This window comes from Entelurus aequoreus, linkage group LG19 (genome assembly GCF_033978785.1).
Source record: "Entelurus aequoreus isolate RoL-2023_Sb linkage group LG19, RoL_Eaeq_v1.1, whole genome shotgun sequence".
Taxonomy (NCBI): Eukaryota; Metazoa; Chordata; class Actinopteri; order Syngnathiformes; family Syngnathidae; genus Entelurus; species Entelurus aequoreus.
The window spans coordinates 43,271,980-43,294,455 of record NC_084749.1 but is presented as its reverse complement, the minus strand read 5'-3'; the positions used below and the strand labels follow the sequence as shown (position 1 = coordinate 43,294,455).

At 40.5% G+C, this 22,476-nt stretch overlaps 1 protein-coding gene across 1 annotated transcript in view; it reads left to right on the top strand.

Moving 5' to 3' along the window:
- aspm (assembly factor for spindle microtubules) overlaps positions 1–22,476 on the top strand; it is a 53,603-nt gene that overhangs the window by 7,596 nt on the left and 23,531 nt on the right. The window contains exons 3-17 of the mRNA XM_062028526.1: positions 222–1,653; positions 6,496–6,588; positions 6,745–6,855; positions 8,372–8,518; positions 8,599–8,838; positions 8,897–8,964; positions 9,060–9,201; positions 11,712–11,842; positions 13,310–13,485; positions 13,571–13,716; positions 16,028–16,113; positions 16,200–16,412; positions 18,875–19,079; positions 20,212–20,360; positions 20,557–20,685. Of these exons, the coding sequence (XP_061884510.1) occupies positions 222–1,653; positions 6,496–6,588; positions 6,745–6,855; positions 8,372–8,518; positions 8,599–8,838; positions 8,897–8,964; positions 9,060–9,201; positions 11,712–11,842; positions 13,310–13,485; positions 13,571–13,716; positions 16,028–16,113; positions 16,200–16,412; positions 18,875–19,079; positions 20,212–20,360; positions 20,557–20,685 (3,468 nt within the window). The remainder of the gene's footprint in view (positions 1–221; positions 1,654–6,495; positions 6,589–6,744; positions 6,856–8,371; positions 8,519–8,598; positions 8,839–8,896; positions 8,965–9,059; positions 9,202–11,711; positions 11,843–13,309; positions 13,486–13,570; positions 13,717–16,027; positions 16,114–16,199; positions 16,413–18,874; positions 19,080–20,211; positions 20,361–20,556; positions 20,686–22,476) is intronic.

The following is a 22,476-nucleotide window of genomic DNA, read 5'->3' as shown; positions in this document are numbered from 1 at the left end:
ATCATAAGTCCAGCAAAGGTAGTGTTGTCCAAAGAATAACATTACATCTGCTTTGGGAAGCTGAGGTATGTCCACAAAGGGCACCATTATTCTACCATTTCATTTTGGGGATGAGGCAGGCATTTGAATATTGAATATTTTTCAATATTGTTTGAGAGCATTGCTTCAATCCGCTTTGAGAAAGCTTCTCACTGTACACTAACTGTATTCTTGTTTTTCAGAAGAGCTTATGGGATGCAATCAAAAACAAAAGGGGAGCTGAAAAAGGATCTCCTTACAAGGGGAAAAGGACTGAACCACCGACAAAGATGGCTGCCAATAAAACTGTCCAAGTGTCCCGAAAACCACAGCATAAACGGGATAAACTCCGCAGTCCACTTTCTTCACTTAATGAGGGAAAACCTGTCAGAGAGAAGTTATTCCACAAGCACAGTCACCCTGATGATAACCCTCAAGAGTCAGAGCAAAAAAAGGCTTTAAATCCCATTTATAAGCCATGGTCTCTGGCAGACCAGGAGAACGTACGCCATGTTCAAAAACACTCTTCTCCTGTGTTAGCCACACAGGTGACAGGTTCTTTGGTGGAAAAGCTGGAAAGCAAAGTGCTTGCCAAAATGCTTAATACAACTCTGTCCCCTATTGGGACACCAGAGAGGTTCAAAGAGATCATGCCTCGCATTAAATCAGTTGAAAGTCATGTTATCGGAGGCCCAGCACTCTCTTTGACTGATGCACTGGCCCTCATTGACTCTGATCTCAGTCCTGTCAGCAGCAGTCCCCGAGACACCAGTTCCAATTGTGTATTTTCCGACTCCCTTGAATCAAAAAGCGACAATCATGAATGTGGAATGAACGAGAACGTCTTCAACGCTCAGGTTGGCAGCCCAGAAATGTCCCAGTCCACAAAGCACGGACTTACCTTTAGCAAGAAGGCTGTTATGCCCGAGGCCGTGGAAATACCTACAAAGTTGGCTTTTAATTGTGAAACGGTGATTAAAAAGAAGGCACCGGTGAGTGAAAGGAAAATAAAGAAGTCAAAGCGTCGCCTAATGGAGAAAACTCTTGAGTTGACTGAAAGCTGCAGCCACTCTGAGTCTGGACCAGGTACCCCGTCTCTACCTGTAATAGAACCAGACTGGACGCAGAGATCAGCGGAAGTTGGTTTCTCATGTGTCAACACAAGAGCAGTCCAAGAATTAGATACTTCCAGCACAACTCAAAAAGCTGATGCCTCACCATCACCTATAGCTTTACTTGCCGGCACGCAGAAACCCACAATTCATTTGGACTTCACCACCAATTCCCCACCCCTCAATGCTCCCCTCATGACATTCACTGTCACCTCTCCATCATCGTTGAGCGAGTCTTCCTTTCGCCACTGCAGCAACAAACCCAACAATCGCCTTCCCGAATCGTCTCCAACAGATATCGCCTCAGCCGATCCGTCCGCTCGGTTGGACTCATTTCCAATTCATACGGCAAGGAAGAGCAGAAAGAGGAAGAGTGAAGAGTATTTGAAAAGTGCGTTGAAGATCGACGCTGGTGGGAAAACTGAGCCAGTCAAAAGGACCAGAACGGTGGTTTGGAAAAATGAGCCCACCAAATCGACACACGAGAGGACGTGGTTACAGAAGCAGCAGGCCAAATCAACAGGTAGTTTGCGATATCACACAATGGTATCACGAATCAACATCTTGTATTGACTTCATACATATAAAAAAAGAACCAATGCAAACAGATAGTTAACCCTCTTAATCAATTACATGACAATGTTTGCTTCTATTCTTTATACTAGTGTGGTACCTCATATTTTTCATTGATCAGCTCCCAAAGGTCCGTTGAAAACCGAAGCAATTTCCCATTGTAAAAAAATGCAAATCCAATCAATTTGTTCCAGACACCCAAAAATGTTACCAGAAGATCCAGTGTTTCTCATCTTTGTCGAAGTGCTGGCACTCTTGTTATATCCAAAAATTTATGAACACATTTGTGCTCACTGCTTGGTATCAATCAATGTTTATTTATATACAGCCCTAAATCACAAGTGACTCAAAGGGCTGCACAAGCCACAACGACATCCTCGGTTCAGAGCCCACATAAGGGCAAGGAAAAACTCACAACCCAGTGGGATGTCAATACGAATGACTATGGGAAACCTTGGAGAGGACCGCAGATGTGGGTGACCCCCCCCCCCCTCCCACCCCCCAGGGGAGACCAGATGCAATGGACGTCGAGTGGGTCTAGCGCAGTGGTTCTTAACCTTGTTGGAGGTATCGAACCCCACCAGTTTCAAATGCGCATTCACCGAACCCTTCTTTAGTGAAAAATATTATTATATGTATTTTTTTTAAATTCAAGACAAAGTTATGTTTTTTTACTGGTGCACAAAATGAACCGTGCATGAACATCACCTTGTTCAAAGAACAAAGCCAACACAGTGCATGAACTCACAACAAATTACTGTCAGGTTCAAAAACCAAACTATCTATTACACAAGACAAGAAGAAGGAATCAAGCAGAGACTGAGTTGAATTTTACTCATGAGGAGAGACGTATTGGTCTGTACACTCAGTTACAGTTTCCCCCTACGCTCTAAGGTACAGTCCCACGTGCTCCTCTATTTATTCGGGAGGTCCCTAGTTAACATCACCGAGGCTGCTTCTGAAGGGAGGGATAATGCATGCAGCCCCAGTAGTCACAATACGTGATTATTCAGAATGGAAATGTGCTGACACTCGTGATTTCGCCCTGTCTCTGATTTGTCTGCATTGAGGTACTCTATGTCCGTCCTTGGCTGTCAGCAGGCAGGGTCTGGAAACAAACTGCTGACACGAGACAACTCGCAAAGCAAGATTACAAGTTGTGCCTTTGCACAGATAGAAAAGTACAACTTCAGCGCAATTGATAATAACTATAGCAACGGCCTTTAAGCATAAGAGTTGTGTGATAACCTATACATAAATATTCTAACATTTACACACCTGCAAATCAGATGGAAAATTAAAGGGAACATTGTTTGGGGGTATCCATAACACGGCGATAGGGAGAAGTTTTTATTCACACGATGAGTCGGGTGGTCTTGACCTTCGCCAAACCCCTGAGACTGACTCACCGAACCCCTAGGGTTCGATCGAACCCAGGTTAAGAACCACTGGTCTAGCGTAATATTGTGAAAGTCCAGTCCATAGTGGATCTAACATAATAGTAAGAGTCCAGTCCATAGTGGGGCCAGCAGGAGACCATCCCGAGCGGAGACGGGTCAGCAGCGGAGAGATGTCCCCAACCGATGCACAGGCGAGCGGTCCACCCCGGGTCCCGACTCTCTTTCCATCAGTTAATGCGTGAAACACCTTTTGCTTTTACGAAACTACAGAGGACAGCCAGTAAGCGCCATATTACCCGTCATTGTCTAGCTAGACTTATCGTAGCAGTGTGGTGCGTTCAATCACAAATTAGAAACATGGATTCTAAAGCTCTTTTGATCGTGATTGGACTATTACGAATGCTACAGTGTTATTTGGTTGTAGTTAATTTGCAGCTGGAGTCAATTAAAAAAAAAGGGACTGAGTCACCCATATGTGTTTGTGTAGAGCAGGGGTCACCAACGTGGTGCCCGCGGTAGCTCGTAAGGACCAGATGAGTCGCCCGCTGGCCTGTTCTTAAAATAGCTCAAATAGCAGCACTTACCAGTGAGCTGCCTCTGTTTTTTAAAATTTTATTTATTTACTAGCAAGCTGGTCTCGCTTTGCTCGACATTTTTAATTCTAAGAGAGACAAAACTCAAATAGAATTTGATAATCCAAGAAAATATTTTAAAGACTTGGTCTTCACTTGTTTAAATAAATTCATAATTTTTTTACTTTGCTTCTTATAACTTTCAGAAAGACAATTTTAGAGAAAAAAATACAACCTTAAAAATGATTTTAGGATTTTTAAACACATATACCTTTTTACCTTTTAAATTCCTTCCTCTTCTTTCCTGACAATTTAAACCAATGTTCAAGTAGATTTATTTTTTATTGTAAAGAATAGTAAATACATTTTAATTTAATTCTTCATTTTAGCTTCTGTTTTTTCGACGAAGAATATTTGTAAAATATATTTCTTCAAACTTATTATGATTAAAATTCAAAAAAAATTGTTCTGGCAAATCTAGAAAATCTGTAGAATCAAATTTAAATCTTATTTCAAAGTCTTTTGAATTTCTTTGAAAAATTTTTGTTCTGGAAAATCTAGAAGAAATAATGATTTGTCTTTGTTAGAAATATAGCTTGGTCCAATTTGTTATATATTCTAACAAAGTGCAGATTGGATTTTAACCTATTTAAAACATGTCATCAAAATTCTAAAATTAATCTTAATCAGGAAAAATTACTAATTATGTTCCATAAATTTTTTTTTTGTAATTTTTTCAAAAAGATTAGAATTAGCTAGTTTTTCTCTTCTTTTTTTTGGTTGAATTTTGAATTTTAAAGAGTCGAAATTGAAGATAGACTATGTTTCAAAATGTAATGGTCATTTTTTGGGGTTTTCTCCTCTTTTAAACCATTCAATTAAGTGTAAATATAATTAATTATTAATAATAACATAGAGTTAAAGGTAAATTGAGCAAATTGGCTATTTCTGGCAATTTATTTAAGTGTGTATCAAACTGGTAGCCCTTCGCATTAATCAGTACCCAAGAAGTAGCTCTTGGTTTCAAAAAGGTTGGTGACCCCTGGTGTAGAGGGACTACGGATGGACATTAGCGTTTGGCTGGAATCAGATATGTTTATATTTCAATACAACATTTTGAGAAATGTTCATCAATGTGCACTGTCCCTCCCAAATAAAATTTAAATGGAATCATACTAAAACAGACATATTTTTGGTAAAAATGTTGACCTTAAACGAAAGCATACTAAAACTAGGGCGTAAACGAGGTACCACTGTATTTGCATAAAAAGCTATATTATATTTGACTTTTGAATAAAGATAAGGTCCATATCCTTTTTATTTGGTGTTTTTTTTTAACTATATCTAGTAAGGATGTCAAAAAAAAAAGTTTTTCAAATGAATCGCAATACTTTTTTCTCACCATTCTTAATCGATTAAAACAAATTGATCCATTGATATCAAAAATCAATTCAAAAGATAAAATTAACTTCTTTTTTTTTTTTAACTGTCCTTTCCAGCTAGGCCAGGGGTCGGCAACCCAAAATGTTGAAAGAGCCATATTGGACCAAAAATACAAAAAAAGTCATCTGTCTGGAGCCGCAAAAAATTTCAAGACTTAAATAAGTGTTATAATTATGGCAACACGCCCTGAGATGGGTAGGTTGTGAGTACAAACCCCGGCTGAGTCATACCAAGGATTATAAAAATGGGAGCCATTACCTCCCTGCTTGGCACACAGCATCAAGGGTTGGAATTGGGGGTTAAATCACCAAAAATGATTCCCGGGCGGGGCCACCGCTGCTGCTCACTGCTTCCCTCACCTCCCAGGAGGTGATCAAGGGTGATGGGTCAAATGCAGAGAATAATTTAGCCACACCGAGTGTGTGTGTGTCAATCATGGGTACTTTAACTTTAACATGATGTAAATATGCCTGATTAGCACTACATAACAAGTCAATAATATCAACATAGCTCACCTTTGTGCATTCACGCACAGTATAAAACCTTTGGTGGACAAAATGAAACAAAGGAGTGGCATAAAACACATCTTTCTGTGGTAGCGTCGGAGAAAGTTGGACATGTAAATAAACTGTTGAGTCACAGTCCACACAACGGTGAGTTCAAGGGCACAGAAATTAGTAGGACAAAACAGCGCTCGCCAAATACTCTCTTTAGTGAAGCAGAAACACAAACATATCAAACAGTTGTCTTTCTAACAATGAGGAAGGTTTGTGTCGTGTTTGTCCTACAGAAACCACATTACAACAAAAAATATATTTTTCACTCCGTTTTTTCCCATTTCCATACATTTTGTGAAAAAGCTCCATGGAGCCACCAGGGCGCTGCTCAAGAGCCACATGTGGCTCTAGAGCCGTGGGTTGCTGACCCCCGAGCTAGGCAAACCATATTGTTGATGTAGATGCCCATATTTGCTGTACAGATAAGTAATACAACGTATCAAAGCTGTATGTCTATTAGAGTGTAGTTAATCATATAACTGGCACCCAATGTTATTATAAAATATTGATTATGAATTGGGAATCGTTCTGAATTGAGAATCGATTCTGAATCGAATCTTTACCTCCAAAATTTGAATCGTGTGGTGCCTAAAGATTCACAGCCCTAATATCTAGTGAATACATCGATTAGTTTATCTCTGTCTGGTGTTAAAAAAAGTAGTATTCACAAATGTTGCACGGTACCAAGTAATTAGATTTTATTTTAGTTGTATACATAACAAAAACAATTCGGAATTGCATTTCGTCAATGATGTACAGTAATAACTGAAAGTGTATCGTCAACCTTTTGTTTATTTATACTGTATATAATGTTTTTAAGGTTCTGTGCACTCCATGACGACGTCTCTAAAGACCGCAAAATCATCAGTGCCTGCTCAGACAAAGACACAAAGCACCAAACTTGCCTCGCAAGGTATAATAACATTTTGTTATGTTGTTATTGCATGAGAAATGTCTCCAATAATTCCACGCTACTATATGTATATTTACGCTACAAAGAAAACAAATTTCCAGCTTGGCATGATTACTATGAACATTAAGTCCTTATACTGTATTGTAATGTTCCCAGGCGCTGGCTTTCTGAGGTCTTCCCGAGAATCGAGGGTCAAGGGTGTGAAGCCTGCAAGAGTTGCTGCTTTAGCACAGTCAAAGCTGACCTTCATCAAACCAGCTCAGACAGGTATTTGGCAAGCCGTTTTTGTCCATATTTTGATCAATATTTACCCGCTAACCAAACGTGCCCTTCTCAACCCAACCAGTCGAGGCTTTTGTTTGAGCTTTCTTCTTAGAGGGAGTTTTTTCCCTGACTCCTTCGACGAGTGCTTACGAAGGATTTAGTTAGTTTTCTTAGTGCTTTGAGATTAGGGCTTGGTATTGCAGTGTTTCCCCCAGAACATTTGTTAGTAAGGTGGTGTCTCTCCAGGGGGAAGGGGGTGGGTGGGTGTAAGGAACAGCGTAACTCGGCCTGTCGCCATCACCTCTCCATCTCATCGCTGCCACCGCAGCCTGGGGGGGCAAAAGACTACAGACTGTGGTGAAGTAGGCCAGCTTTGTCGCGTGAGGAAGCCTACCATTTTTGGTTGTTTTCCGCTCCATATGCTGAATGCCGATATACTATAAATATCTCAATATTTTTTCCGTAAAGTAAAAACAATACACAAAACAGCCCTAGTTACCTGAGATACTAAGTGTCATTATTATGACTTAGTAAGTCAATATTTTGACTTGGTAATTTAATAAGTCAAAAATATGACAAAATAATGACTTACTAAGTCAAAATAATGACCCAAAAATGCTGGAGAAACATACTGACAGAGGCAGAGGCAGAACTAAGCTTGTTAAGACTTTAGTTTAGGCGGTGGCTCTTTGTTGGTAAGGCGGCCGCCTTAACAACAAAGCGCTGCGGGAAACCCTGTATTGTTTATATATTACGCAATACTAGTGCCAAATCGATGTTTTGAAACAATGGTCGTGCCGGCTTAAATATTATTTTTTATGGTCACACCGCCATCTTGTGTTTTTGATAGATTACATTTGTGATTATAAATTTCATTACTTAATGATCTTGAAAGTATAAACATTGGTATGCCAATACTGCCCCTGTAACTACTGTACTTTGTTTTGTATGGATAGATACCCAAAACTAATGTCAAAAGGTAGAATAATAAGTGTTGTATTATATTTTAAAGGGACCCTATTATGCAAAACCAGCTGTTTTTTTACCTATTGGTACCTGCTGATGATTATTTGGTATCTGCATTAGTCCTGAAAATTTTAGATTAAACAGTTACAGCATTGCAGAGATATTTATAAAATCATCTTGCCCTCTTTTATACTTCCAGGAAACGAGCTGTTTGCAATTTGCCCATTTGTTAACCATATATGGTCGAGGTTTACCCAAAGAGCTTTGCGCAGGTCCGCCATTGTAGTACAACGCTGTAATCAACAAGCTCCTTCTTTTTCGCTATCCTCTCTTATTGTGGGGCAGATCGGCTCGTACATGCACATGCATCCCCTGATGTTGTTGATCCTAATACAAAGAAGCTTATAATTCAAACTTAATCTGTCAGGAAATTCACTATGAAAGAGGTAAAAGTTGATTTTGCATCATTGGCCCTCTTTAACGATAGCTACAAAAATCTAACTTGACATATTTCTTCCCCCCCAAAAAAAAATATTTCATATGTTTCTTCAAGTCATACCAAGGCATCCACTTCCTTTTGCTGCCAAGAACATGTTCTACGACGAGAGATGGATTGAGAAGCAAGAGAGGGGATTTACATGGTGGCTCAACTACGTCCTGACCCCAGATGATTTTAAAGTCAACACTGAAATGACCAAAGGTGGCTTCTGTTAACACTTTGAGCAATATATCTATCCCTTTCTGTAATATAAATTTGAAGTATATGACATCTTTGTCTAGTGAGTGCTGCTTCCCTTGCCATGGGCTGCAGTGATGAGTTCCACGTTGCCAAAGCGCCCACCAAAGAGGAGATGTCTTTCAGCACTTACACTGCCCGTCGAAAGTTAAACCGACTCCGCCGATCTGCCTGCCAGCTCTTCACCTCCGAGACTTTGGTCAAGGCCATCAAGAAGTTGGAGATTGAGGTGGAAGCAAAGAGGCTACTTATCCGCAAAGACCGCCATCTTTGGAAGGATATAGGTAAAACTCACACCACTATTCTCTGGTATTTGGCCTTCATACATAAAACATTTTTCAGGTGAACGACAAAAAGTCCTCAATTGGCTTCTTTCCTACAATCCATTATGGTTACGGATTGGTCTTGAGGTACAAATGTTTTGCTCTCCTTTTATCTTCAGTTATGTTATTGTGTGATGCCACTATTCATGTAAACGCTGACTACAATTTCACTCCATACTCAGACAATCTTTGGGGAGCTCATCTCTCTGGAGAACAACAGCGATGCGATGGGTCTAGCTATGTTTATACTCCAGCGACTTCTATGGAACCCAGACATCGCGGCTGAGTTTAGGCACCCCAAAGTTCCTCATCTATACAAAGATGGTAAGACAGCTTTCAAGCTTTTATTCAGTCCCTGAAATGATTTGCAATGTCGTGGGTGCGCCATTTCCCGCATTGATTGATTGATTGAGACTTTTATTAGTAGGTTGCACAGTGAAGTACATATTCCGTACAATTGACCACTAAATGGTAACACCCGAATAAGTTTTTCAACTTGTTTAAGTCGGGGTCCACTTAAATTGATTCATGATACAGATATATACTATCATATATACTATCATCATAATACAGTCCTCACACAAGATAATCACATTGAATTATTTACATTATTTACAATCAGGGGTGTGGAGGGAGGGGGGGGGGTGGGGAGGGGGATATGGACATCAAGTAGTGGACATAGAGAGAGAGAGAGAGAGAGAGAGAGAGATCAGAAGGCATAAGAAAAAGAAAAAGTATCTGCATTTGATTGTTTACATTTGATTATTAGCAATCCGGGGAGGGTGTTAGTTTAGGGTTGTAGCTGCCTGGAGGTGAACTTTTATTGCGGTTTTGAAGGAGGATAGAGATGCCCTTTCTTTTATACCTGTTGGGAGCGCATTCCACATTGATGTGGCATAGAAAGAGAATGAGTTAAGACCTTTGTTAGTTCGGAATCTGGGTTTAACGTGGTTAGTGGAGCACCCCCTGGTGTTGTGGTTATGGCGGTCATTTACGTTAAGGAAGTAGTTTGACATGTACTTCGGTATCAGGGAGGTGTAGTGGATTTTATAGACTAGGCTCAGTGCAAGTTGTTTAACTCTGTCCTCCACCTTGAGCCAGCCCACTTTAGAGAAGTGGGTAGCAAATTCAACCAATCCCTGCAAATTTTGGCCAGTCAAGTTTGTCTCTGAGCGGCGCTCAAAACTGCACGTTAACTGTCAAATCCAGTAACTGTAACCTATATTATCAGCATGTAACTGCTCAAATGGCACAATTGTCTTCCTCTTGTGTACCTTAGACCAGTGTTTTTCAACCAGATACAGCAGGGGTGGGCAATTAAATTTTACCGGGGGCCGCATGAGCTACCCGAGCACTGCTGGAGGGCCACATCGACAATATTCCAATTAAATTTTGCTCAATATTATTTTTGATGTATACCGTAAGATAAATAATAATAATAATAATAATAGTAATACTTCAACATAGTGTGTGTAACAGCATTCCATGACTAATATAAATAAATTAACATTAATAATAAATGACAGTAAAATAAGCACACGTATGACTGAGGAGTCATAGTGTAACTTTGTGTGGTGTTTGAGTTGTCCGACTTTTTGTGTGGCCTAAAACGCACCAGTGGTTTAGTGCTATGCGTGTTGGTGACAGATGACAAGTTGGTTTTGGCCTGGTTTGTACGGCAGAAAATGACTAGTTTTTCGAGATAGAATTGTTTTACTCATGTTTTTGGTGTGGTTATGTCCGAATATGAACAGTTTTTCTCAATAAAGTGATCGATATAATTCCTGTCCTCGAAGCATCTCGATAGACGTTACAATAATTGAACGGTGTTGACGAACACCGTTAGGGCCGCTTGTTGTCACTGTCACTCAGAGTTGCATTGCAAAATTACATAGAATAAATATGTTTATTTTGTTTAGAATTCAGATGGGATTTGATTTGGTGCGCGGCATATATTTGCTGCGCGCAGCGGACGCTTGAGCAGTGCGCAATTGCGCAGGCGCGCACCTTAGAGGGAACGTTGCTTCGCAGTCCATGTCTTGTTGAAAACACGCCATTCCTCATCAACTTTTCTCATTTTAGCGTCTCGGGTGTGAACCGTGCATCACTTGTCGCTGCATGTGCACCTTCACTCGCAGGTTACACACGGACACACGCCCATATATAATACTTTTCAAAATAAAAGCAGCACAGTTGTGTTGCGCGCATACGGAGCCCCTAAAGGGACATGGGATTTTTTTTGTTTTAGACATGTATCTCGTGGCCACGAGAAAGTATCTCGTGGCCACGGGAAACTTTTTATTAAAAAAAAAAAAAATTTTTTTTGTTTTTGTTTTTTTTTACTAAAAGTTTCTCGTGGCCATGCAATATTCAGTGTTGACAGCTAGATTTTTTGTGGACATGTTCCATAAATATTGATGTTAAAGATTTCTTTTTTTGTGAAGAAATGTTTAGAATTAAGTTCATGAATCCAGATGGATCTCTATTACAATCCCCAAAGAGGGCACTTTAAGTTGATGATTACTTCTATGTGTAGAAATCTTTATTTATAATTGAATCAATTGTTTATTTTTCATCAAGTTTTTAGTTATTTTTATGTTTTTTTCCAAATAGTTCAAGAAAGACCACAACAAATGAGCAATATTTTGCACTGTTATACAATTTAATAAATCAGAAACTGATGACACAGTGCTGTATTTTACTTCTTTATCTCTTTTTTTCCACCAATAATGCTTTGTTCTGATTAGGGGGTACTTGAGTTAAAAAAATGTTCACAGGGGGTACATCACTGAAAAAAGGTTGAACCACTGCTCTGTATTATCTCTCCTGTATAGGCCACGAGGAGGCGCTGTCTTGCTTCACTCTGAAGAAGCTGCTCTTACTGGTGTGTTTCTTGGACAAGGCCAAAGAGTCTCGCCTGATGGAACATGACCCATGTCTGTTCTGCATGGATGCAGAGTTCAAGGTAGGCCAGGAAGTCTCAGCGGATGTTGGATTTAGCCATCAAAATAAATCTCTTTTGCAGTTCATGAATGGTTGAGCTTTAGGCAAAGATCTCAGGCATATAAGACACGTTTGTGGTTGGCACGGTGTTGTTTGTATGGACATGCTGAACAAGTATTAAGGAACACCACATGTTAAATGGACTTAACATAGACGCTGTATGGGAACCTTAGTTAATACTGTAAAAAATTAAAAGAAAATACTGTAACGTTTCCAGACCAGTGTCAAGCAATTTAAAAACAAAAGCTTAATTGACACAAATGGCTTTGAATTGTAATCATTAGAGATGTCCGATAATATCGGACTGCCGATATTATAATTATATTAAATGCTTTAAAATGTAATATCGGAAATTATTGGTATCTGTTTCAAAAAGTAAAATGTATGACTTTTTAAAACGCCGCTGTCTACAAGGACGTAGGGAGAAGTACAGAGCGCCAATAAACCTTAAAGACACTGCCTTTGCGTGCCGGCCCAATCACATAATATCTACAGCTTTTCACACACACAAGTGAATGCAAGGCATACTTGGTCAACAGCCATACAGGTCACACTGAGGGTAGCCGTATAAACAACTTTAACACTGTTACAAATATGCGCCACACTGTGAACCCACAACAAACAAGAATGACAAACACATTTCGGGAGAACATCCGCACCGTAACACAACATAAACACAACATAACAAATACCCAGAACCCCTTGCAGCACTAACTCTTCCGGGACGCTACAATATACACCCCCCGATACCCACTCCCCCACCTCAACCTCCTCATGCTCTCTCAGGGAGAACATGTCCCGAATTCCAAGCTGCTGTTTTGAGGCATGTTAAAAAAAAAAAGCACTTTGTGACTTCAATAATAAATATGACAATTTTTTTCCATAACTTGAGTTGATTTATTTTGAAAAACCTTGTTACATTGTTTAATGCATCCAGCGGGGCATCACAACTAAATTAGGCATAATAATGTGTTAATTCCACCACTGTATATATCGGTATCGGTTGATATCGGAATCGGTAATTAAGAGTTGGACAATATCGGATATCGGCAAAAAAGCCATTATCGGACATCTGTAATTATAACTAGTGTCTACATTTAAATGTGTCTGGTATTATATTAGGAAAATATTAATACAGGATTTGTTTTCCATTTGTTTTTGAAATGTTGTGCTTTTTTGGGGTTAAGGTTACATGGAAACCTTAAAACATTGATAATAAATTCATAAAATCGCAACGATCGCAAATATTGAAATGAAAAAAGCCTTAAAACATTACAACTTTAGCCAAAACTTTCTGAAAAAGCTGCAAATTCAAGCATTTTAAACCACAGCAATCTCAAAAAAAGCCTGCAAAATCCTCAAGGTACTGTTCATTGATGTATTTGTTTCCCATAGATACCCATAGTTTTATTTATTTTATTTTTAATAGAAAAGTAAAGACCTGCTGCTGGCTTTCTCGAGAGACTTTCTAAGCGGAGAGGGGATCCTGCCCCGCCATCTTGGCTACCTGGGACTACCCGTCTCCCATGTTCAAACTCCCCTTGACGAGTTCAACTTTGCTGTGGGGAATTTGGCAGTTGACTTAAAATGCGGAATTCGACTTGTGTAAGTAACTCCCTTTTTAAATGTAATTCTTTATCACAACTTTACTATCATTTTTATTTTCGTGATTTTGTTTTTCTATCCTCAGGAGAGTCATGGAGCTGCTCATAAAGCAGTGGGGCTTGTCAGCAAAGCTTCGACTGCCAGCCATCAGCCGCCTGCAAAAAGTCCATAACGTAGATATCACTTTCCAAGTCCTCAAAAGCAGAGGGGTGGACCTCAAGGATGAACTTGGTAACTTGATTGTAGCTTGAATGCAGAACTTTTATCATTTCACTAGTGAGATTGTTTTCTCAGAGACATTTCTGCTTCCTTGCGACCTCTTAACGCCCACAATAATAGACATGTTGTTAAATTATAACCTTTTTAGAATAGTATATCATATGAGAGATACTAATCCGTCTTTTTTGTCCATTGAAAAGATGGCTTTGAGTAAGGCAGCAGTCATGTCTGGAACCACCATTACATGTTATGTAGACCAAAGAAGAAGAAAAAAATATGACTCCTTTAATGCGCCCTATAATCCGGTGCGCCCTATGGTCCGGAAAATACGGTAGCTATTCCTGGCCCTCCAGGGATGATACTTGTAAAGAAGTGTAGTTTATTTGCTGCCTTAAAGTGAGGATTGCTGACTTTGAAGTGGTGTTGCACCGTGGAGGTAAGTTAGTCTCTAGTTGTTGGCTTATTTGCAGACACAGAATGTCATCAACATGCGTTATCACAATATAACGATGGTATTAAATGGTTGTTTTGCTAACCTGCATTCTTTTTTCAACATTTTTAAATTGCTGTTTTACTGTGTTTGCATTGATAAAAATGTGTCACCACACAGATCAAGGCTCACATAACCCACCACTCTCATGTGCGCTTTATTGCATCGGCCGTGCGGAAACCATGTCTACCTATTTAAAGTTTTGGGTACTCCATGCGGTCTGCATTTTTAAAATAAATGTTTATTAGTTGACCGGGGTGGTGGTTCCTCTCTTTAAGAAAGGGAACCGGAACTATCGTGGGATCACACTCCTCAGCCTTCCCGGTAAGGTCTATTCAGGTGTACTGGAGAGGAGGCTACGCCGGATAGTCGAACCTCGGATTCAGGAGGAACGGTGTGGTTTTCGTCCTGGTCGTGGAACTGTGGACCAGCTCTATACTCTCGGCAGGGTCCTTGAGGGTGCATGGGAGTTTGCCCAACCAGTCTACATGTGCTTTGTGGACTTGGAGAAGGCATTCGACCGTGTCCCTCGGGAAGTCCTGTGGGGAGTGCTCAGAGAGTATGGGGTATCGGACTGTCTGATTGTGGTGGTCCACTCTCTGTACGATCAGTGTCAGAGCTTGGTCCGCATTGCCGGCAGTAAGTCGGACCCATTTCCAGTGAGGGTTGGACACTGCCAAGGCTGACCTTTGTCACCGATTCTGTTCATAACTTTTATGGACGGAATTTCTAGGCGCAGTCAGGGCGTTGGGGGATCTGGTTTGGTGGCTGCAGGATTAGGTCTCTCCTTTTTGCAGATGATGTGGTCCTGATGGCTTCATCTGGCCAGGATCTTCAGCTCTCACTGGATCGGTTTGCAGCCGAGTGTGAAGCGACTGGGATGAGAATCAGCACCTCCAAGTCCATGGTTCTCGCCCGGAAAAGGGTGGAGTGCCATCTCCGGGTTGGGGAGGAGACCCTGCCCCAAGTGGAGGAGTTCAAGTACCTAGGAGTCTTGTACACGAGTGAGGGAAGAGTGGATCGTGAGATCGACAGGCGGATCGGTGCGGTGTCTTCAGTAATGTGGACGCTGTATCGATCCATTGTGGTGAAGAAGGAGCTGAGTCGGAAGGCAAAGCTCTCAATTTACAGGTCGATCTAAGTTCTCATCCTCACCTATGGTCATGAGCTTTGGGTTATGACCGAAAAGACAAGATCACGGGTACAAACGGTCTAAATGAGTTTCCTCCGCCGGGTGACGGGGCTCTACCTTAGAGATAGGATGAGAAGCTCTGCCACCCGGGAGGAGCTCAAAGTAAAGCCGCTGCTCCTCCACATGGAGAGGAGCCAGATGAGGTGGTTCGGGCATCTGGTCAGGATGCCAGCTGAACGTCTCCCTAGGGAGGTGTTGGGGGCACGTCCGACCGGCTGCTGTACCCGCAACCCGACCTCTGATAAGCGGAAGAAGATGGATGGATATTTATTAGTTACACAATTATTAAAACAAATGTCTCTGTGTTGGCCATGCGATGAGGTGGCGACTTGTCCAGGGTGTACCCCGCCTTCTGCCTGAATGCAGCTGGGATAGGCTCCAGCACCCCTGCGACCCTGAGAGGGAAAAGCGGTAGTAAATGAACGGATGGATGGATTAATCAAAGCAACAGAATATAAATCTAAGCCGTTTTCCAAATTGATTAATCGTTGCAGCCATGAATGTTTATGTGCGATCTGATCCTTGGTGTGGTGTAATGTGTGCAACATACACCCCAGTAAAATCCAATGTATCTTAAGGAATTAGAATTAGAAGGTACTTGTAAAAAGAAACAACATATGAATCGTGTCCTTTATTTTCAGGCCAGATCATAGATTCCAGAGACATTGTGGATGGACACAGAGAGAAGACATTGAGCCTACTGTGGAAAATAATTTTTTCGTTTCAGGTACATCACATTCTCTGATTAGTAAGGCACAAGTTGAACGATTTGCAGTATTATCTGAAATCGTATACATTATATATGATGCACAGGTGGAAGTGATTTTGGATGACGATCTGATGAGGGAGGAGATTGGCTTCCTGAGGAGAACGCTATGGACAAAACAGAGATTGGCTTCTTTGAAGGCTGATCGAGGCCCAGACTCTAGCGCGCCAAAGACCCAGGTGCCCTATGAACACAGCAGCACTAAGGTGGCTCTGCTGATGGAGTGGGCCCGATCTGTGTGTGACTTCTACAACCTGAAGGTGCGTTTGGAAAATCGTGTTTTCACATTTTTTCTAACAAAATACTCTGTTATTATCAGAAGTTGACACACACTAACCTTTTCCACTGAGAGCTGCACACTGAAAAATCTGAGCATAAAGGATGCAGGGGACATTTTGATATTCTTCATTTTGAAAACAGTTAAAACGCTGTTTTTATATATAAGGCGCGCTGCCGATGAATGGCCTATTTTTTGATCTTTTTTCATATATAAAGGCGCACCGGATTATAGGGCGCATTAAAGGAGTCTTTTTTTTTTTGTTCTTCTTTGGTCTACATAACATGTAATGGTGGTTCCAATCCAATCCACTTTATTTATATAGCACATTTACACACCAATAACTTTTTCTTGTTACATTGCTTGTTTTTGGAATGTGCCGCGGGCTGTGAAAAATGGTTAAAAGCTGCCGGCCACACATTGGACTATCCTGACATGACACTCATAATGGGCATAATTGTAATATTAATTTTAATAACTTATTTGAACCATTATTTTTCCTGAGTGGAATAATTGTATGATGTACAATCATTGTATTGTACTGTTCAGTCATCTCTCGTTTATCGCGGTGAATTGGTTTCAGGCTGAATCCTGGTGAAGTAGGATTATTATTTAAAAAATCTAGTATTTTCATAGTAATCAAAACTGTCCTCTAAACCAGTGTTTTTCGACACCGCCGTGAGATACAGTCTGGTGTGCCGTGGGAGATTATCCAATTTTCACCTATTTGGGTTAAAAATATTTTTTGCAAACCAGTAATTATAGTATGCAAATGATGTGTTGTTGAGTGTCGGTGCTGTCTAGAGCTCGGCAGAGTAACCGTGTAATACTCTTACATATCAGTTGGTGGCAACAGGTAGCTAATTGCTTTGTAGATGTCTGATACAGCGGGAGGTAAGGGGCAGGTAAAAAGATATTTAAAGCTTAAACAAAAAATAAACAAAAGGTAAGTACCCCTAAGAAAAGGCATTGAAGCTTAGGGAAGGCTATGCAGAATGAAACTAAAACTGAACTGGTTACAAAGTAAACAAAAACAGAATGCTGGACGACAGCAAAGACTTACTGTGGAGCAAAGACGGCGTCCACAATGTTTATACGGACATGACATGACATGACATGACATGACAATCGACAATGTCCATGTTGTGTGTTAGTATAGTTAATCATTTCATCAAATGCAGGTTTCAACTATTGCAGTTAGTGTTAGCTAATGCTCCGCATGAAAGAATATTTAATAATAGCCTGTTTCAAATTCAGAAGTAATATAGTCTGTAAACTGTTAAATATGCTGCACAGCACACTACTTCTTAATAATGCATTGCAATGTCTGAACAAAATAAAGATGACCAGGCTAACATTGTGTAAGCAAAGACAAATCAGTATGATTGTTTTTAATTAAATATTAAAATTACATTTTTCGTCTTCTTGGCCGTATTTCTCAAGGAATGGATCTTAATATTTTCACTTTGAAGCCTGTTGGATTCTTTGTTGTTTGTTGGTTCTTCTGGAAGATTTCAACAGTATTTATTTGAAACTGGTCACACAGGTAAAAGTTAAAGTTAAAGTACCAATGATTGTCACACACACACTAGGTGTGGCGAAATTATTCTCTGCATTTGACCCATCACCCTTGATCACCCCCTGGGAGGTGAGGGGAGCAGTGAGCAGCAGCGGTGGCCACGCCCGGGAATCATTTTTGGTGATTTAACCCCCAATTCCAACCCTTGATGCTGAGTGCCAAGCAGGGAGGTAATGGGTCCCATTTTTATAGTCTTTGGTATGACTCGGCCGGGGTTTGAACTCACAACCTACCGATCTCAGGCCGGACACTCTAACCTCTAGGCCACTGAGTAGGTAAATGTTACAGCGTTCGTCCAACTCCTGCAAAAGCAGTTGTCAAATGGCCAGTATCACATATGATCAACATCGCGAGCAGACTTCCGCAAAAGTGGGCCCAGATAAGAATTATTCACTCTTTCTCTAGCAAAAGGGCAGTCCTGTCCAATGACTCCATACGTCATGAAATGTTCACAAACTTAGAAAAGCCAAGTGATAAAAAAGGAGACACTTGAGTTGTTCCATCCATCCACGAGGGGAATTTTGTCAAGAGGACATGTAGCCAATTGTACATATGATCAATTGTATAAATGTAATCTGAGGCAAGTTTTTCCTTTTTTTTAAACTTTAACCTTTTGTACCATTCTTTGTTTTTGTTTTTTTTGCTATGAAAGGAAGCTTGAACTTGGTTACATTGCGTGCGTGCTTTCTTAAGTCTTACGGTTTAACCAAATAGTTTGAAGTCAAAGTTCAAAACAAACATGTGAATTGAAGTGTATATTTGCTATAATATTCTAACAATCCCTTAATTGTCATTATTGGTTTTATGAGCTTGTATTTGTCCTACCAAAGATAAAGAAAAAGATGAAGACTCCTGTCTTTGTTTAGGTGGAGAACTTCACCGTGACATTTTCCGATGGCCGTGTTCTCTGCTACTTGATTCACCACTACCAGCCCGGTCTCATCCCAGAGAAGTCTGTGCATCATATCACCACCCAGACTGTGGAATGCTCGTCTCGGGGTCGCCTGGAGCTCGACTGCTCAGCCACAGATTCGGACAACTCTTTTGACAACTCTTCGACGGGCCAAAACGGTACAAAGTTGTTGTAGTGATCAGGTCCAGTTAGTGCCTTTTTTAAATAAAAATATATCTACAGTCATGGTCAAAAGTTTACATACATTTGTAAAGAACATAATGTCATGGCTGTCTTGAGTTTCCAATAATTTCTACAACTCTTATTTTTTTGTGATAGAGTGATTGGAGCACATACTTGTTGGTAAAAAAAAACAAAAAAACATTCATAAAGTTTGATTCTTTTATGAATTTATTATGGGTCTACTGAAAATGTGACCAAATCTGCTGGGTCAGCAATGTTAATATTTGCTTACATGTCCCTTGGCAAGTTTCACTGCAATAAGGCACTTTTGGTAGCCATCCACAAGCTTCTGGTTGAATTGTTGACCACTCCTCTTGACAAAATTGGTGCAGTTCAGCTAAATTTGTTGTCTTTCTGACATGGACTTGTTTCATCAGCATTGTCCACACGTTTAAGTCAGGACTTTGGGAAGGCCATTCTAAAATCTTAATTCTAGCCTGATTTAGCCGTTCCTTTACCACTTTTGACGTGTGTTTGTGGTCATTGTCCTGTTAGAACACCCAACTGCACCCAAGACCCAACCTCCGGGCTGATGATTTTAGGTTGTCCTGAAGAATTTGGAGGTAATCCTCCTTTTACATTGTCCCATTTACTCTCTGTAAAGCACCAGTTCCATTGGCAGCAAAACAGGCCCAGAGCATAATACTACCACCACCATGCTTGACGGTAGGCTTGGTGTTCCTGGGATTTAAGGCCTCACCTTTTCCCCTCCAAACATATTGCTGGGTATTGTGGCCAAACAGCTCAATTTTTGTTTCATCTGACATCACATGGACAAAGATAAGACCTTCTGGAGGAAAGTTCTGTGGTCAGAAAAAAGAACCAAACTTCATGAATGTTTTTTGTGACCAACAAGTATGTACTGCAATCACTCTATAACAAAAAAATAAGAGTTGTAGAAATTTTGGAAACTCAAGACAGCCATGACATTGTTCTTTACAAGTGTATGTAAACGTTTGACCATGACTGTATATATGTATATTATATTTTCGACAGTCTCATTAGGGTAGCTCTCTATGTATGGTTTGTACCTAATTGATATGTCTCCCCCTGCCGCTCACCAATTAGGACCACAGTCCCCGTCTGTTGAGTTTAAAGAGCTACTGGAAAATGAGAAGAGCAACTTCAGACTGGTTAATAATGCAGTGGCTTTCCTGGGTGGAGTGCCCGCCATGATCAACCCAGCTGACATGTCCAACACCATCCCCAATGAGAAGGTACAACATATGCTCCACCTTTTTCCAACCTATCCATGTTTATAGATTTGGCGACTTCACGATTCTCGATGACACACGTGTAGCCGGTTGTGCGATGTCACCCTACCAAGTGGAAAACACGTTTTAAACAAAACAAAATGTCTTAGGTGTTAAGATGAGGAAAAAGTAACATGTGAACTTTTTGATTATACCCCAGGTTGTGATGTCTTACCTGTCTTTCCTGTGCGCTCGTCTCCTGGACCTGCGTAATGAAACCAGAGCAGCTCGCATCATACAAGGTGCCTGGAGGAAATACAGACTAAAGAAGGACCTGCAGTTGTACAAGGTGGGTCACATGGTAGAGAACACAGGATTGCTCATTTGTTATCTGTCTGTTTAGGTTTTTGGACTTTACTTTATATAAATATACTTTATATATATCGGGCACTGCCACCTAGAACTGCTACCCTCGGGCAGACGCTATAGGGTGCTAAAAAAACAGTTTTTACCCAAGAGCCATAGTAGCATTAAAGAGGCCTGAGTGAGCACAATGTGTCCATCATGTCCTCATGTGTCATGTCTTTTTATATTTTCGGACTATAATGTGCAATAATGTTATGTGTATATGTATATATATGCATATGTATGGATATACCGTAATTTCCGGACTATAAGCCGCACCTGACTATAAGCCGCACCAGCTAAATTTAGGGGAAAATACAGATTGCTCCATATATAAGCCGCACCCGACTATAAGCCGCAGGGTTTTGATGTGTAATTACCGTAGTATATAGGGGTTCCTGCTACCACGGAGGGGATTGTCGGGACAGAGATGACTGTTTGGGAACGCAAAGCGTCCCATTTATTAACAATAAATCTTTCAATCAAACTTTCACATCTTTGACATGGCGAACAGCATTCGTGCGGAGTACAAATAATACAACGGTGCAAAGTAATACAAAGTGCTCGCCTGTACGTTATCAAAATAACCAGCCTACCGGTATATGAAAAGTCAGTCTTTAATCATTGTGTCATCGTCTTCCTCCTGCGTACTAAAACCACCGAAATCCTCTTCGTCGGTGTCGGAGAAGAACAGGCCGTAAATAAGCCGCACCGGGGGAAAAAGTAGCGGCTTATAGTCCGGAAATTACGGTATGCATGTGTGTGGATATATACATATATATAGATACATATCTTCTTTTTATTTTTTTTTATTTTATTTTTTTAATATTACTAAATTATTGTGTATGCACCTTGGCGGATCTGCTCCAATTTCATTGTTCTTTGAACCTGTTCACTGTAATAATGACAAATAAAACTCTATTCTATTCTATAAAAAACAAAAATAGTGCGTGTCCGAAAAGGAGCAGGAAGAAGCAAAAGCTTATAATGACCTGCCCCTTCACTCTGATATAATAATCTGATTCTTGATCAACCACAGAATACACGATGACCTTATTTAACAAAATTCATCAAGTATGTATTAGGGCTGGGCGATATATCGATATACTTGATATATCGCGGGTTTGTCTCTGTGCGATATAGAAAATGACTATATCGTGATATTCGAGTATACGTTCTCACGCAGTTGCTTTTAGCTGCGGGCATTACACTACATGTGTTTCCCACACTTTCTTGTCTCTCCTTCTCACAGAGACTTAAAACAAGCGCACTTTCTTACATACGTCACATACTGTCATACGCTCCCGCAGAGCAGACATAGTAGCGACATAGTAACGTTAGCTGTGATGCTAACGAGAGAGAGAGAAGGTGCGAATCTGGTAACAAATGAAGGAAGAATTAATTCCAAAGAAAAACAGCACAGGGTCCATCGTCTGGCGGTGGTTTGGCTTCAAGCGGGAAAATGTTGAACAATTATGCGGCAAAAGCGTTGCTACAAAAAGTAGCAGCACTGCTAATGTAGCATCATTTGAAAAGTCACCTGCTAGAGAATGAGTGCTTGAAACTTTGCATGTCAACATCTCCGTTCGGTGTCACACCCACAAAATGCCGAAGCAACTATTTCCAGATCAACACTGTATGAAAAAAATAGTCAACAACAGAAGGAGATAACGTCCGCAGGAACCTACCACGTAGTGAAGGACATACACTATTTAATTTCCTATTATGCAGCTCA